Below are 17,691 nucleotides of genomic sequence, written 5' to 3'. Positions count from 1 at the left end.
CCAGGGCCCTTTAAATCCCCAATGGAGCCCAGCTGCCACTACCCCAGGGCTCGGGCAGCAGGGTTCAGGCGGGGATTTAAAGGGCTCGGGGCTCCGGCTGCCGCTACCACAGCAGAGCCCCAGGCCCTTTAAAGCTCTGCCAGAGCCCAGAGCCCTGGGGTAGCAGTGGCAGCTGGGAGCCCCCAGGGCTCCTCAGTGATTTAAAGGGCCCGGAGCTCCGCTGCGGTAGCGGCAGCTGGAGCCTGGGCCCTTTAAATCGCCCCCGAGCCCCGGGGCTCCCAGCCGCCTCTGCAGCTGGTAGGGGGTGATTTAAAGGGCCTGGGGCTCCCAGCCGCCACTACCGCAGCTGGAGCCCCGGGTCCTTTAAATCAAGATTTAAAGGGCCCGGGGATTTAAGGCCCAGCCTCTTCCCAACTTTTTCTTTAAAGGGCCCCGGGGCTCCAGCCACCGCTACCACCCCAGCCCTTTAAATCCCCTCCGCACTACCCTAGGGCTTTGGCAGCAGGGCTCCGGCGGGGATTTAAAGGGCCGGGGCGGTAGCGGCGGCTGGAGCTCCGGGGACCTTTAAATCCCGCTACCCCAGGGCTTTAAATTGCCGTCTGGGAAAGCCGGTCCCGGTACGGTGCACCGGCTCTTGCCAATATGCCGTACTTGGGCGTACAGGCTTACTTTCACCTCTGGGACACTTAAATATGGGACTTAAATATGGGACTGTCCCCTTAAAAACAGGATGGCTTAAATATGGGACTGTCCCCTTAAAAACAGGATATCTTGGTATTCATCTCTCTTTGAAATGTACTGTGAATGGTGGAGGAACAAGCAAATTGCCTTATGTTAATTCGTATAGCTAAGTACCGGTGATGGACCTCCTTCAAAGTCATCCTAATTACCCTTTCCCCCCACTCCCAGGAACTCCAACTTGTCAAAAAGGACATGAAATTGCATAAAAGATCCTTGGGTCCTGATCCTGTTCATCTCAGAGCTGCTTAGGCTTCATCAGGGAAAATTTGAGTCGCAAGACTGAGGTCCCAGTTATGCTGGTACGCCCTGAATATGATATTTGAACATTGGACTATAACCTATGGACATTTCTGAAAGAACTCTTTGCAACTACAAAGCTCACCATCTCTGCTATGAATCTGCACCTCAATGAACTGAACTCATGTTTGTATATATATTGATCTTTTAACCATGCTCTCTCTCTTTTGTTTTTTAATAAAGTTTAGTTTAGGTAATAAGAATTGGCTGTAAGTGTGATTTTGGGTAAGATCTTGAATATTCATTAACCTGGGAGGTAACTTGTCTGATTCTTTGGGATTGGTAGAACCTTTTCTTTTATATGATGAAATAAGGTTTTCAGAAATCACCATATTTGACATGGGTACCTGGATGGAGGCCTGAGGCTGGATTACTTTAAGGGAACTGTGTTGTTGGGACTTCTGAGTAACCAGTAAGGCAAAAAAGAAGTTGTTTTATGCTGGCTTGGTAAATCTAAGTATTGGAATACCCACCAGATTTTTGGGGATTGTCTGCCCCATTCTTTGCAGTTCACCCTAATTGTGTGACCACAGCTGGCCCTCACTGCGACCCCAGTCACATATGTGTACTTAGCAAAAACTGCATGCAGGCTAGCCTACCCAAGCTAGCTTGAATCCACCTATTGCGGGTAACAACAGCAGTGAAGACAGCGTAGTGTGGGCTTCAGTGTGGATAGTATGAGCCTGGCATAGACCCTGGGTATATACTCAGCTCGCTAGCCCACTCTGAAGCCCATGCTGAGCTGTCTTCAGCACTATTCTTACCCATGCTAGCTTCATTCAAGCTATCTGGGGTAAGCTAGACCAAGTACAGCTTTTGCTGTGTACACATACACAGTGTCAACCCCGCTTCCCGCCCCCGCGGTGGTACTGGCCCACGTTCACACTTCCAGGAGAAAGCCCACAGGCAGACAAAATCTAGAGCAGGCCGGAGGACAACAATTCTGTTTCACGACAACTTTTGAGGTTTCAAAGTTTGTTTTCATTCCACATTAGAATGAAACCAAAACCTTTCCAATGTTTTTGGGCGTGTGTCAAAACGCCCATTTTCAGACTAAAGAGGTCAGGTTCTGGACTGGGGTTTCTCTCTCCCTGGTCAGAAATGACCAGAGATCCATGGGCCTCAAAAAACTTCCAGTCAAGAACTTAAGTCAAAATCAAGAAATCTCCAGGGAATTTTTCTACCTGGACAAAACATGGTACTTCAATGAATATATATTTTGTGGAACATGTTTTGACCAACTCTACTAAAATGCCAGCAAACCCCACCAGTAGTTTGACACTCCTTTACTTCCTGGAGGATCGTCTCCTCTTGTGGGAAGGTTTGGGGGTGGAAGAGAGGGTAGGGGCTGAGGTCTACAAACCCAGTGGACCCCTAAGATGAATGAGGACAGCAAAAATGGACCTCATGGACTCCAGGGGGTCTCAACTCCCACTCGGGCAGCACTGCTCCTGTAAGCTAACCCCCACCATCCCTGCATCCTACCCTGACAGAAGACACATGCGAGGGAGTTAAAGCTAGTTCAAGAAGCAGTAACTCTAGGCATCTTTTCCATTGAAAATCCTTCTGTTAAGAGAGCAGCTGCCCTCTATACTGCCGTCTCCTCCCACCCCTGAGTCCCTACCAAAACACACAGGTGGTGGGGAGAGAGAGAGCCCTGCTGTGTTTGGGGATGGGGGAGCACACAGTGGAGCATGAATGGGGGGAAAACACATTGGAAAGCGCCACAGGGAGCCCTTTACAGGGCTCCTAGAACATAAAAAGGGGAGTGGGAAAGGAAAGCTTGAATAGTCAATGGCAATCTTTCTTCAGAGAGCACCAGATAGACCAGTCAGAACCCACAGTACTAGAAGAATGAGGGGAATAGATAAGACATTAGAAGGGTTAAACTGAAGGAGTGAGGCTAAATGATAATGCTATTTTCAAAATAGCAGAGCTAGAGGCTTTGAGTATCTTTAGTGATCGTGGGAGGGAAAAGGTCCAGAGCAGGGAGCAAAGAGGAGTGTCTGGCAAAGAGACAGACAGACAGACTTACTTCCATTACTTCAGATGGCAATAGTGTGGAGGATTAAACCATAACAGACTGGGAAATGAGCAAGATAAAGATGCTAATGGTCCAATCCCAGAACAACCTGTCTGACCTGAGTAAGAGCAAAGCACCATACTGCCCAATATCTCTAAGAGCTGCCCAAGAAATAAATAGAAACACAGCACTGCAAAGAAAACAAAGAACAAAAAACAAAAAAATCCCAAAGCTTAAATCCTCAGCAACTGAAAGTCTCCCCTATGAGTTCCTGAACAATTAGTAATGTCTGATAGTATATAGACTTCACAACAAGACATCTTTAACCAACAAAAATGACTCAACATAAAGGGGTAAAAACAACAAGAAGTATGTTTCAGTATAGATAGTAAAAGATTAAGAAAGAAGATAAGGAAACTCTCTAGCTTAAAACACAAAGACCCTTTGACTCAAACTTTCACAACACTTCCCACCACATACTAGGAAATCAATGCTCAGACAGAAGCATTGGGTAAAACAAGCACAGTTGGGAACGATTTAAGATCAATAGCTACAAAAGGATTTAGCAATTCAGAATGGTCAAAACCCAGCAAGAACACTCCCATCCCTGCCATAAAGGAATCAAACCTTACATAGCAGACTGAAGGAAAACATCCTTGATAAAGACATTAACTAGAATCTGCCATAAGAGATTATCAGTTCATCGGCTGTGAGGAAAAAAAACCCAACAACATGTGAAGAGACACCTTCAGGCTAGAAATGGAGGAGCACGGATATTCTCTATGTACATTCCCAGACAAAAAGCTTCCTTTTGCCAACAACTCCCTTTTCAGCATGAAGCTACATTGGAGAGCTTGTGGCTATGCAGTTATCCTGGCTAGAGCTAGTCAGGATTCAGAGCAGGATCTTATGTCACCCATGTCCCACGGGCATGTCCTAGCCACTGGGCTATAGGCTATTTTAGGATGTCTCTCTTTCTCCCTAATTTTGGAAGGTCTCATTTTCAACCCGATGCTTTGAAATCTTGACAATTTTCGCAGGACGGGAAGACTGTTTCCTGTCCAATTTTAATCCTGGCAACTCTAGTGCTAGCCCCTCTGGTTGTGAGTCCTAGATGCACGTTTTCCACCATTTTCCTTCTCTGCATACCATCCAGACGATAAGACAGTAGATAGCAACATAACATGGTGCAGCACCCCATCTCTTCCAGGCCAACACTCTAAGCCTCCATAAGGAACCATTTGATAAAAATAAAATCAACATCTCCCCACTTTGTACTTGTACTCTCTTTCCAGGATCTCAAAGTGTTTTACCACACACTTGGTACAGAACGTGAATAATATCCTACCCATTTCACAGACAGATGAACTCAGAGACATTGTATCTCCTTCTCCATATCTTGCACCATATGTAGTCATTTACCGTTGTGCAAAGTTAGGGTCATTTTGACTGATTAGTGCTTTACATCCACCTCACACAATTGCAAATGATTACATACAAGGATCAGGGACAGAAAAGTTAGGTGTCTTGCCCAAGATCACTCAGTGTTTCAGAGGCAAAGCCAAGAATAGAAGAACCCTGGAATTCTGAGTTTCAGGCTTTTGCTCCAAACACTAAACTATGAGATACATATTAAAGAATCCAAGTACTGTGAAATTTCAGCCAGGAGACCCTGCAGGCAACAGGACTAGGCTGTCTCTTAGGTTTCAGGGTTAGATTCCACCCAGATATGATGAAGATACAGAAATTAAAATGAGAAGAGCCTTCCACAAATAGCATTTGGTAGGGCAGGTCTACACTACTGTGTAAGTCCATTTAACTTACGTTGTTCAGGGGTGCAATAAACCTTCCTCCTTGAGAAACACAAGTTTTGCGCTGTCCGTGCCAGCGCTGTCAGTGGGAGACGCTCTCCCGCCAACATAGCTTCTGTTTCTTGTTGAGGTGGAGTAATTATGCATACAGGCGAGCGCTCTCCCACCGGCACAGTGTGTCTTCACCAGATGTGCTACAGTGGTGCAGCTGCGCCAATGTAGCGCTGTAGTGTCGATTTGCCTTTAGTCTTCGGGTAGAGTCTGTCAGGGCTGAAATCTTTTTAACCATATCAATTGTTAATTGTGTGCAATATGAATAATTATTCAAAGTCAATGGAAGCAGTCATTTCCATAAACCACAGCAGAGCATCCTGCTAGCACATCCGATTCTACCACAGTCTACACACGAGTACAGTAATAGGCCCATATGTGAGTTAAAATGGCCCTTCAGTTAACTTATTAAAAAATGAGGCTAAAAATACTGTGTAATTCAATTTATTTAGGAAAGAAAAGCAGGAGAAATTTTGAGGCTTATAGTCAAAGTTATGTGCTCGGTTAGAGGCAATAATGTCAAATGGTTGAACAACAGAAGTCAGAAAACCTGGATTTTATCCTTTGTCGTTGACAAAACATGTGCCATTGGGTAAGTCACTTCACCGCTCTTGCCCCACTTTCTCTGTAATTTGAAATATAACCGGGCAAGCTTCTGCTGCCCTTATTTGTGTTGAGAAGTATCTTACTTACATGTAGAGTCATTCAAATCAATGGGAGTAAGGTACTGCTCATTGTGAGTAAGGGTTGTGGACAGGGCCCAATATTTATATTTGGTACCACACAAGTGAGTTATTTGTAAAGCGCTTTAGGATGTGTGAATGAAAGCCATTGTACAGTCAGAAGCATGTGCTTTTCTTTAGACTAGGAAGGGTAGGAAACCTGGATCTTCTACTAGTTATCAGCTTGTTACCAATGTCTTCATACTGGAGAAGGTCACGACATTCAGCTGGCCAGTAACCTGCACTGTAATTGCATTGCTCTATCCCCCTAACATGAATAACTTATGGCTGACCTGTTCCTGGTGCTGACACTTGATCCTCACAAGTTGAAGACTGTGTTCCTCTTGCAAGAGGTCCATTTCACCCCTGTACTGTAACTGCAACCTCTCCTCAAGTGCACGCAGCTCTTCTTGCTGTTGCCAATGCAGCTTCCTCACCTCCTCCTCAAACCTTCTCTCCAGTTCCTCCTTCTCTTTTTGTAATTTCTCACATCTTGCTGTGTTGAGGGCTGTGGAGAGAAGAAAGCACAATCGGTAAGGTCTGAGATAGTAATTTCTATGGGGCAGGGACCATCTTTTTGGTCTGTATTTGTACTGTGCCTAGCACAGTGGAGTCCTGGTCCATGACTGGGGCTCCTGGACACCACCACAATACTGTCTGTATTAAACAAATAATAACAACGTTGCAGTGGCTACAGAAATGATTACCACAGACACGCACACACAGACACTTCAACTCGCAATACAGATTTAACAAGGCATTATACGTTGCCTTAGGAAAGGCAATTCTATTGACGTCATAGGTGTTACTCTGGATCTAGAATATGAGTCTAGGTTTCTGATGCCATAATTTTTATTTCTGTTTTCTGATTCTGATTTAATGCTTTGTCTAACAATAATTAATAGGAAAGAAGTGGATTTCCACTGCTCTCTGTTGAGACACAGTGAAAAATCATTCTATCTACATGAAAAACTGGAGCCTAGATAGAAACTAAATAGCACAGTCCTGGTTCAGCAACAAATCACATATAAAAAGAAGATCTTGAAGAAATAAATGCCCACTTTTTAAAGTTGTTTTTGTATTAAGTGGTTTGTGTGTTTCATGGACCTAAGGAATATAAATGTAAGAGCAACATTTAAGGCAACAAGCGATGGTGGGATTTACACTCTCATGATCCATCATTATTATTATTCCTCTGAGTTAAGGGACCATATCAGAACTGCTTAGGGTGACCAGATGTAAGGGACAAAACATGGGGGAAGCAAAAAAAAAAAGTGGATGGAGTTGCCGAAGTAAAAAAAAAAAAAAAAAAACACCGCTGGAGCGGCCAAAGCCGTTAAATGGCATCCCAACCATGCATCGGTCGGGATGCGGAACAAAGAACTAAAAATCGGGACAGTGCCGATTTTATCGGGATGTCTGGTCACCCTAGAACTGGTGTAACTGGGTGCAACCCCAACAGAAGTGCCGGTGAAGTCAGTGAAGTTTAACCTGCTTCCACCAGGCCTGAATTTGGCTGTAGGAGCATACAGATATTGTTCCAAAACTCTGAGTACATCAATGGTGTGGATGGTTCTTTGTTTTCTTCACCCATCTGCACCAGAGAGTTTCAAAATCCATGTCTGGGTTCAAGCTGAGTGAAGTTGGATAGAACCCACTGATAGAGCAAGCTTGCTAACTTTTTTGAGATCTTTCAAGTAGGGGAAGATTGAAATCAACAGGAAATTTAAAGTGAGAAAAAAATTAGTAAAGCAAGGAAACAGATGTGTTTTGAACTGTACTATGGCATTCCTCTGTCTGAGATCCTTCACCCATAGACATAGCTTGTTTGGAAGAAGAAGCAGCTTTCTGAGGAGACTGGCTGCACCAATTAGTTACCCCTCCTGCCTTCCCATTTCAAATTGCCTCCCCATTTCAAATCTCGAGATTGCTGACCAGAATAATGGCATAAATTAGAATGGTGGATGTTGTTGCAAGTCTCGGTGAACAAGGTTCATATCGTTTCATAAACACACTTGCTCTATAATTTCCATGTCACATTCACTCAGCTTACTTGCCAAAGCCAGTGGTTACTACTTTTATCACTGGTCATGCTCTTTTCTCCTTTTTGCTATGTCTTCAGTCTGAGCCCATTCTTCATGCAGAAGCTGCCATGGTAGCACTAGTTTGTCAAATAAGGTACATCTACACTGTGTACTACTTTCAGTGGCCTGCAGAGTACATACAGTACAAACATAGCTATAAACAGATTGTGCATCCGATGAAGTGAGCTGTAGCTCACAAAAGCTTATGCTCAAATAAATTGGTTAGTCTCTAAGGTGCCACTAGTACTCCTTTTCTTTTTGTGAATACAGACTAACACGGCTGCTACTCTGAAACCTGTTTAGTTTATATATTCTAGAAATCCCCTCATAATTCATGGAGTCATAGAAATGTAGGGCTGGATGGGACCTCGAGAAGTCATCAATCCAGCCCCTTGCAACTAGGCACAACCAAGTAAACCTAGACCATCCCTGACAAGTTTGTGTCTAACCTGCTCTTAAAATCCTGCAATGATGAGGATTCCACAACCTCCCGTCATTCCTTCCTGCAGAAAAACCACGGAAAGGGGAAAATGATCCAGGGAAATATGTGTGTTTGTACTCCCTGAATTCCTGAAGCCTAGTCCTGCTGGTGGGATGGCAATTGCAGAGACGCCTGGAGGCATGGCCCTAACAGGTGTAATTCAGCTCCCAGTGAAGTCCCTGGGAATCTTTCTACTGATTTCAGTTGGGCCCAAATGCATTGATGTTCTAAGATTCAAGGATCTTGAAACAGCTACACAGGTGATCTGCCCCTCTGCACTACTCTTCGGACTCTCCTCTTCCACGGCACCATGGCTGATCAGGAGCCAGGCTGCCATGCCTGCCACCCGCCTCTGAGCCTTGGAACCCCTTTTGAGGGGGCTGACAGCATGGAATGGAACTTGTGGAAGTTAATGATTTCAGGGTCGCTATTAACTTCCATAAGTATTTGCCAGCAGGTTTCCTGGAGGAATGATGTGATGCACAGCAGCTGATCACCCAGTGCCACTACCTTCACTCAGCCATGCCCCTATCAAAACCCAGGGCCCTGACCATTGGTTTTTGCACAGATGAGGTTTCACAGGACTGGAGGGAACAGTTGGATGCTGCTTCTCTGCGTGTGTTTCCTGCCATCTGATAGTTTTGAGAGCACTGAAATGAGTTTCTGCCCTTCCCACATCTTCTGCACCCTACAGGGGGAGGGAAAAACCAATAATTTTGCAAGATCAATATACGCAATGTATGAAGTCCTATTACATGCCTTGTATGTGAAGTAGAAGATCAGTAATTTATATGGACATTAGATGAAGTTTCTTTCCTCTTGCGGTTTTGTGTTATAATTTTAAACGTTCTCTTATTATTTTGTTGCGTGACTATGCAGAGCTACATTTTGTATTAGCTTCCATTGCTGTGTGAAACTATCAAAGAGCCAAAGTACAATGAGCTCAAGCTTCAAGCTCTGTATTCATTATAACTGAAACCTACTCAAGCTTTATATTGGAATTATAATGAAACCTGTCCTTCAGCAGTCTCTTTAATGAGATTGCTCAACACACAGGCCAAGGCTACGAAATGACACTTTTTGAACTAGAAGAAAGTAACTCTCAAACACAAACCATAAACCAACATGTTAAAAAAGGTAACAAAATCCTTCAAATACAAAGCAATTGCAGAGGTCTGAATAGAAAGCCCACTAATTTTGCTAATGGGGGATGGGGGATGGATCACTTGATGATTACCTGTTCTGTTCATTCCCTCTGGGCCACCTGCCATTGGCCACTGTCAGAGGACAGGATACTGGGCTTGATGGACCTTTGGTCTGACCCAGTACGGCTGTTCTTATGATAATGGATCTTGCTATCAGCTAGTGCAGAGGTGGGCAAACTACAGCCCGCGGGCCACATCCGGCCCGCAGGACCATCCTGCCCGGCCCCTGAGCTCCCTCCCCCGCTGTACCCCTTCCCCCACAGCCTCAGTGCACCGCGCCGCCAGCTCTCTGGCCCATCGCTCCTGTCGGGCAGCATGGGTGGCATGGCTGCCTCCGGCCGGGCAGCAGGGCTACAAGCTCCTGCTGCTCTGAGCAGCATGGTAAGGGGGTGCGGTGGGGGTGGGGGTTGGATGGGGTGGAGGTTTTGGGGGGGCAGTCAGGGGACAGGGAACTGGGGGGTTGGATTGGTGTGGGAGTCCCAGGGGGGCTGTCAGGGGGTGGGGGTGTGGATAGGGGTCGAGGCAATCAGGGGATAGGGAGAAGGGAGGGTTGGATAGTGGGTGGGGTCCCATGGGGGGGCGATTGGGGTGGGGGTCCTGGGAGGGGGCGGTCAGGGGACAAGGAGCGGGGGGGGTTGGATGGGTCAGGGGTTCTGAGGGGGGCAGTCAGGGGGTGGAAAGTGGGAGGGGGCGGATAGGGAGCAGGGGCCAGGCTGTTTGGGGAGGTACAGCCTTCCCTACCCGGCCCTCCATACAGTTTCACAACGCTGATGTAGCCCTTGGTCCAAAAAGTTTGCCCACCCCTGAGCTAGTGAGTCACTGGTATTGTGACACTGAGCTTTTCCTTTTCTTAACATAGAGAAATTGCCACACAATGCAGTAGCAATGTGAAATAAATGCCTGAAACCCCAGAGCTTCACTGTCACGGTGACAGATGGCAAATTAAAAAATATAATGTTCCTCAGAGGAGCAAGTCAGTGGAGCTATAGTGATCTACACAAGCTGAGAACGTGACCTTTTAGATTAGATGCCCTACATACTTACAGATATAGATTAGGTGAGATAGACAGAAAGATTAAATACAACAAGTAAAATGAGAATTTTAATTTAGGAGCTCCACTCTGCCCTTTAGAAGATCCACACCCCATAACTTCAAAGTATTGTTGGATCTTTGTGTGCAGGAGGAGCAATAGAACTGAGATCATAGTTATGCTCTTTGATTTTTCTGGATCTCTTCTTGAGCATATAGCATTATCAGATCAAAACCCCTTTTAAATAAGGTCCATATTTAATGCATGTGTAACCCTACATTTTTGCATTTTCCTTGTTGTCACATCTTGGCTTTTCAGGCAATGAAAAAGGATTCCTAGTTAACATTACGTGGAAATAATTTGGCCCAGCATTATTTGAAGTTCACCTGGGACTGATCTGACACGTATTATTTAAAAAGAACCATCTGTGATTTGGTTAGAGCTTGGGGCATACTATGAAGAGGAAAGTGCAAAGAACACAAGGAGTTCTCTTTCCCTCCCTTGTGCCTCTCTGTAGGCTCCAGACACAATCCTACTGTCCAGACACAAAACTACTGGGGAATACAGGCATTGCTCTCTGCTACTGCCCCTGCAGGTGCTAACTAACCTAGGGAGGTAGCTCAGAGGGTTAGGTGGGGCCATCTCTCTTATCTCCTTTGCACTGGTTACCACAGCTTTCTGGGCATGGAGAGGAGCATCCATGTGGCATGCACTGAAGGGACGGCAGAGCTGGTGCTGTATCATGTGCTCTCTGGGAGTCTTCAGGAAGAATTCTGTCAGAGAATTATTCCTGGGGGCTCCTGGTGCACCCTGGGTCCTGGCATCAAACTCACAATGGGGCCCTACATATATTTAATGAAAAGAAGACAATAATAACCAGTGATTTATGGCCAGAATGGCCTTGCTTATGGGTTGGTCTGTTTGTTGGATCATATTAAAGAAGTTCTGTATTAAAATCACAAATGAGTTTGATTCCCCAGGGTATTACTAATTAAGAGGTCTCTTGGTTTTTGGTCTCTTATTTTTACTGTTTCTCTCCCTCTGTGTGAAACTTGCAAGCTGCTAATTGTGTTAGTACATCCTAAGACAGAGTCTGTTCTCAAAGCAATACTTTGTAACAACAACTACTCCCACAGAGAGAGACTCAAAGCGATACTTTGTAACAACAGAAACAGCACACAGAGACTCCCTGCCCTTTTGTTGTATTCATCTCGCTTTGTTAACAATTGTGATTAAAATAGAGATAGAGGATGTATGTGGATCAATGCTTGGTGTGGATAATAAATGAATGATCAGGGAGGTGCCAGCGTCGATCGGCGGAAGAAGGCATCAAGTGGAAATAACCAGAGGACCCCCGGAGGGCAGACTGGAATCCACCCAACAGCCTCAAGGATGGGAGAACCGAAGAGCAAGATAACATCTGGCAGCACGGAGCCGTCAGGAATGTGCCATCTGCTGATTGATTCAGCAACAGCATAGTGAAGCAATTCCCATAGACTGGCATAGGAATAAATTCCTATAAAAATGGACTCTAGAAACTGAGAACTTTGGGGTCTGATTCTGGAAACCAACTTCCAGGAGCATCAGATGAGCATCTGACCAGGCCCTGCTCCCTCCTCATGTCCAGGCCACCTGGCCAGTGGCTTGGCACGAGCAACTCTAAGGCTGGTAACTATGATAACAACCTTGCAGAACCTGTGTGTGTGTATGAATGAATCTGTGAATAAATATGAAATTGAATGGAATGTTATAGCTATAACTAACTGCTTACTATGATTCTTTCTGTATTCACAATAAATGTGGCATTTTGCCTTTTCCCCTTTAATAAGATCCTGCTGGTTTTTATTGTATTGGTATAACATGTTAACCCATATTTAACAGTCATTTCTTCACTATGAAAATGAATGCCCTAGCCCCCACTTTTGGAAACAGACGTGGGCTTCATTTTATAGTACAAAGCTTCAGAGGAGAGTCCAAAGCACAATGCATATGGTGCAACGGCACGAGGCCAAAGTCAGGATGAAGGCAGTGTTTATTGCTAACAAACAGAAAGTCCACATGTGCCCAAACAAATGCAAAATTTCAAAAATGTAGGTGCTCTTGGAAGTTACTGCAGTCACTGACATAGTAACAAAACAAAATCTACATCCCATCAAGAGGATTTCAGGCTGGATATTTTCCCCCGCAGATATTTCACTTGTGCTTTCCAGGCTCGAAGGGACTTTGATATAAAATGACATTTACTAGGATGACAACCTGCTCCAGGTTAAATCACAGAGTTGACATCACTGCTCCTCAGCTTTCCTAGCACCAAGCTGATATTATTTCCCTTGGTGAATGACCTATAGACTATTGTATGCAACAGCCAATCAAAATGTATTTCAGGCCCAGTTCACAATGCAAGGAAGACCTAAATGTCACCAACGGCATGTCACTCCAGTGCCTCTCGCATGAAACTAAACTGAGCAACGTATTTTTATATTCAGCCTTTATGTTCAAGGGGATTGCTAAACCGAGTGCTGATGCAGTGTAACCGCTCACATAGTTGACCTGGTTGCAGTGTTGCTGTAGCCGGGTTGGTTGGGAGCTATGGTGTTTTTGTCACCCAAATACTCCGAGAGAACTGAGAGAACCTGCTTCAATATGAAAAAACAAACAACCCCCGGCGAAACATCTCCGATGGCACACCTCTAGCTGTCACCTACAACATCACACTGGAACCCATACAGAGTATCTGTCATAACCATAAGGGTAGCCTAAAATTCTTCCTTACTTGGAAGGGGTTAAGAAGCTCAAATAACCTGGTTGGCACCTGACCAAAGGAACCAGTGGGGACAAAATATATTTTCAAATCGGGGCGGGGACGGGGGAGGGTAGAGGCTTTGTTTTGGGTTCTTTGTTTCTGTGTTCATTCGCTCTTGGGACTAAGAGGGACCGGACATCAATCCATGTCCTCCAAACCATTCTGAACCAGTCTCTCATATTACAGAAATTGTAAGTAACAGCCAGGCAAGGCGTATTAGTTTATCTTTGGTTTCTCAACTTGTGAATTTTCCCTTTGCTGGAGGGAGGTTTATCCCTGTTTTGTTGTAACTTTGAAACTAAGGTTAGAGGTGGTTCCTCTGTGTTTTGTGCATCTTTTATTACCCTGTAAAGTTATCCTCTAACCTGATTTTACAGAGGGGATTTTTACCTTTTCTTTTTTTTAAAATAAAATTCTTCTTTTAAGAACTGATTGATTTTTTTTCAGTGTCCAAAAATCCAGGGATTTGGGTCTGTTTTCACTTTGTAACCAATTGGTTAGGATATTATTCTCAAGCCTCCCCAGGAAAGGGGGTGTAAGGGCTTGGGGGGATATTTTGGGGGAACAGGAATTCCAAGTGGTCCTTTCCCTGATTCTTTGTCTAAATCACTTGGTGGTGGCAGCATACTGTTCAAGGACAAGGTGGAATTTGTGCCTTGGGAAAGTTTTTAACCTAAACTGGTAAAAATAAGCTTAGGGGGTCTTGCATGCGGGTCCCCACATCTGTACCCCAGAGTTCAGAGTGGGGAAGGAACCCTGACAGTATCATTAAACAATTACAATCCATACAGAATGGGGACCCCATCTTGAAAGAAGTCTTTCCTAGTCCCCCTCTTTTGGCCTTTAAACAATGCCCTCAGCCTCTCCAAGCTCATCATCAGAAGCAAGCTCCTCACAGGCCAGGACACACCAACTCAAAGCAACACCAGCCCCTGACAGAACAACAGATGCAAAACCTGTACTCATATCCCCACTGTTATGATGATCAACCCCCTACCCCACACCTTTCAAGATCTAGGGTAGGGTTGCCAACCCTTCAGGATTGTCCCAGAGTCTCCAGAAATAAAAGATTAATCTTTAATTAAAGATTATGTCATGTGATGAAACTCCATGAGTATGTGTAACTAAAATTGGCAACCCTATCCATGGGTCCCGCACATGCCTATCACAACATGCGGTATACCTCATCCAGTTAATTAAATGCCCCAATAACAACTATGTGGGTGAAGCCAGACAATCAGTACGCTCTCGCATGAATTCACACAGGAAAATGATAAAAGACAAAAACACCATATTATCCGAGGGCAACCAATTTTCACAAAACTATCACTGTATCTGACCTCTCAGTCCTCATCCTCAAAGGAAACTTGCCCAATACCTTCCAAAGAGGAGCCTGGGAACTTAAATTCATAACTTTGCTAGACACTAAAAATCCTGGTTTTAAAAAGGACCCTGGATTTTTGGCTTATTACAACAATCTGTAACCCACTAAACCCCCACAATTTTTTGTCCTATGATTGCAGAGTTGCTAACTGGCCATTTCACCTTGAATGTTCCCTTACAATATATGTTAACTGTTTATGCTAAACAATCTGTTTCACCTTGTGTTTAGCTGTGAGTTCTGAGTACCTTTCCCAGACCCGAAGAAGAGTTCTGTGTAGCTGCTCGAAAGCTTGTCTCTCTCACCAACAGAAGTTGGTCCAATAAAAGATATTACCTCACCCACCTTGTCTCCTTCAGAGTTTATCTGTTTCTGATCAGAGGGCTGGCTCTACAGTTATTGTTCAGAGATTACGATCCACACATCTTTAATTACATATGGGCTCTCTTTTCCTGAACCTTATTTCTGACTGATCATCCTCGTCGACATCAAGGTCTCCTTTGAGAACAGGACCCCGGCTTTCTGCGAAGCCCGAGCTCATAAGCTGGAAAAATACACCCCCCTGGCTGACACCCTGAGAGCAAAGGGCTACGAGGTGCAGATGGATGCCCTGATCGTCGGAGCCCTGGGCACTTGGGACCTCTGCAACTAGCGTGTGCTGCAGACCTGTGGGATCGGTCGATGCTACGCACGGCTCATGCGGCGCCTCATGGTCTCGCACACCATCCGATGGTCCAGGGACATCTACATTGAACACATCACCGGCCACCGACAGTACCAGAAGGTATGAGCCGGTACGACATCGTGCATCCACTATGGGAAAGGGACTGAGAGACTTTTTCCATTGGACCATATGAACTGGAACCATAAACTCACTGAACATTAAATCCCACCAAATGAGGGTAAATCCAACCTCATCATCGTATCCACTCATTATACTCCACACCTGAACATAGCCATTATATGAACAACATATCCCCATATCTCAGTGTCTGTACTTTGACCCGTTAAACTTTTACCCCCGATCGGGGAGATTGCAGATTATGTATTCCTTACGCCACCCACTCCTAAACCGAATTTCACACCCCTTGATAATCTGTACCTTATTCCCTGATAACCAGAAACTTTTATGCTTAAACTCTGTACCGTTTTCTTTTTACTTCAACATCATCTTAATAAAATTATTAAATCTGTTCTTGTTAAAGATGTGCTGAACAGTCATGAAGCCAGTAAATTGGATTGCACTCCTTCCACAGAGGCAGCGCAATGGTGCACACTGCATGTGTCCAGAGGGCAAGGGACTGGGCACTTGAGTGTAACAAAGTGGGGTGTGTACCTAACCTGCAGAGGGAAAACGTGGGGCTTGTGAAGCCCAGAGTGGCATACTTGTAGTGCCAGCGGCTAGTAGCTGGGGATATTTTCCCCTGGTGGGCAAAGACAAGGCTCCCTCCTGCTGCAAGCAGGTGATAGTGATTCACTCCAAATATCTTGGTTAACCCTGCAAAGTGTCACACCTTCCCTTACTGCTCCCTGAGTTACACATGCCCTGAAATAAGGAGTTTATGCATTTCTTCTTCATCAAGATATATGTAGCTCCTGTTTTGCATCACTACTATTAAAAAAAAAAGCAAAAGCTTGTGCGAAAGTGAAGAGATATCATAAATCTTTGCACTCATCATTCCCCTGGCCCACAGACTTAAAACACGAATTCTTTTCTTTTATTGAAGAAAAGGCTAAAAATAAGCTGTGTAGAACAGATTTTGTAATGAAAAAAATATTAAATAAGTCAGCTTATTGTAAAATATGCCTTCCTTAAAAACCCATTAAAAAGCAGAGAAGTTCATATTTCATATGGATGGATATATACCAAAAAGTGCCCTGCTGATCAGTTTTTTTAATACTCTGCCCTTGTGAAATGCCTGCACACTTTCGTCCTTCAATCCATGACTGGAAAATGTCCTACCAAGATCTCCTTCCTCCTGACTTTTTACAAGCGTTTTTAATAAAAACTAAAAATTCACAGTTCAGAGCTCTGTTGTACTGCCTCAGGCCTCCTCAGAACCCGACTCCAGTGTAGGATGTCTGCTTTTTAAAAATAATCTTGTTTTATAAGCATGCAAGGAGCAATAATAATCCTCCAAAACAGGAGCCTGATTCAAAACCCATTGAAGTGAATGGAAAGCCTCCCTTTTGAATTCAGTGGCCACTGGGTTAGGGGCCCTGTGTGCCCAGAAGATATCTCCTTCTCAAGTATTTGAGCTCTGTAAGTATGTTACAAGTCCTTGTCTCACTTTGAATGTTAAGAAGAGAAGGCAGAAACTTTCTAAGGCAAAACCAATACTATGTTAAGGAGAGTTCTTTGTTTGGGCATTAGGGATGGCAGAAGTTACTCAGATGTTTAAACAGAAAATACTGTACTATGGCCCAGATCCTTAGCTGTACTGCAGCCATTTTGTGTTGACCTGCTGGCACAAAGGGACCCTGTAGCCTTCTAGCAGACCATGGGAGGATTACCCCAGTGTAGGGGGAACCCTCCAGTGGCATGGAGACAGTGTAGTAGTAAGAGGTCTGGTCTGGTCTGGGTTAAGGGGGTGAGGCCAAGGTGTTCTTGTGACCTATTGTTTCCTGGCTTCTATGTTGGCCCATTTTGACTTTTGGCAGCCAGTGCAAGTTAGCTCACACCTCAGACTGCTCTATCTCACACAGGGGACAAGGTCAGTGACTACCCTAAAGCCACCTTTGTGATGCCCTCCTGAGGTGCGCTGTGTGCCTCTTGGTCAGTGCTGAGGATCTGGGCCTGTACAGCTACTGTTTGCTGGTCTTTGAAACACATTCTGATAAGAAGAATTATAAGTCGGGAAAATAGTTGTCTCCATTTTTAAGCATACCACTTTTTCTAATCCAGTGTTTACAAACTACTCTCATAGGTTGTCTCTTTCCCAGCATTCCTTCCCTTTAACAGTCCACCCTTCTGCATGACTACTTCACTGACACGAGTTAGGAAGCCTCTCTGGCTGGGGATGAGAAGCATGATGACAGGTACATTAAGAAAGTGGATGGA

At 44.7% G+C, this 17,691-nt stretch overlaps 1 protein-coding gene across 1 annotated transcript in view; it reads right to left on the bottom strand.

Annotated features, from left to right (window-relative positions):
* MTUS2 (microtubule associated scaffold protein 2) overlaps positions 1-17,691 on the bottom strand; it is a 498,561-nt gene that overhangs the window by 29,980 nt on the left and 450,890 nt on the right. The window contains exon 10 of the mRNA XM_037891750.2: positions 5,939-6,153. Within this exon, the coding sequence (XP_037747678.1) occupies positions 5,939-6,153 (215 nt within the window). The remainder of the gene's footprint in view (positions 1-5,938; positions 6,154-17,691) is intronic.

The sequence above is a fragment of the Chelonia mydas genome, chromosome 1 (genome assembly GCF_015237465.2).
Source record: "Chelonia mydas isolate rCheMyd1 chromosome 1, rCheMyd1.pri.v2, whole genome shotgun sequence".
Classification (NCBI taxonomy): Eukaryota; Metazoa; Chordata; order Testudines; family Cheloniidae; genus Chelonia; species Chelonia mydas.
Note: the sequence above shows the minus strand (reverse complement) of the source record. Positions and strands in the feature narration are given on the sequence as shown.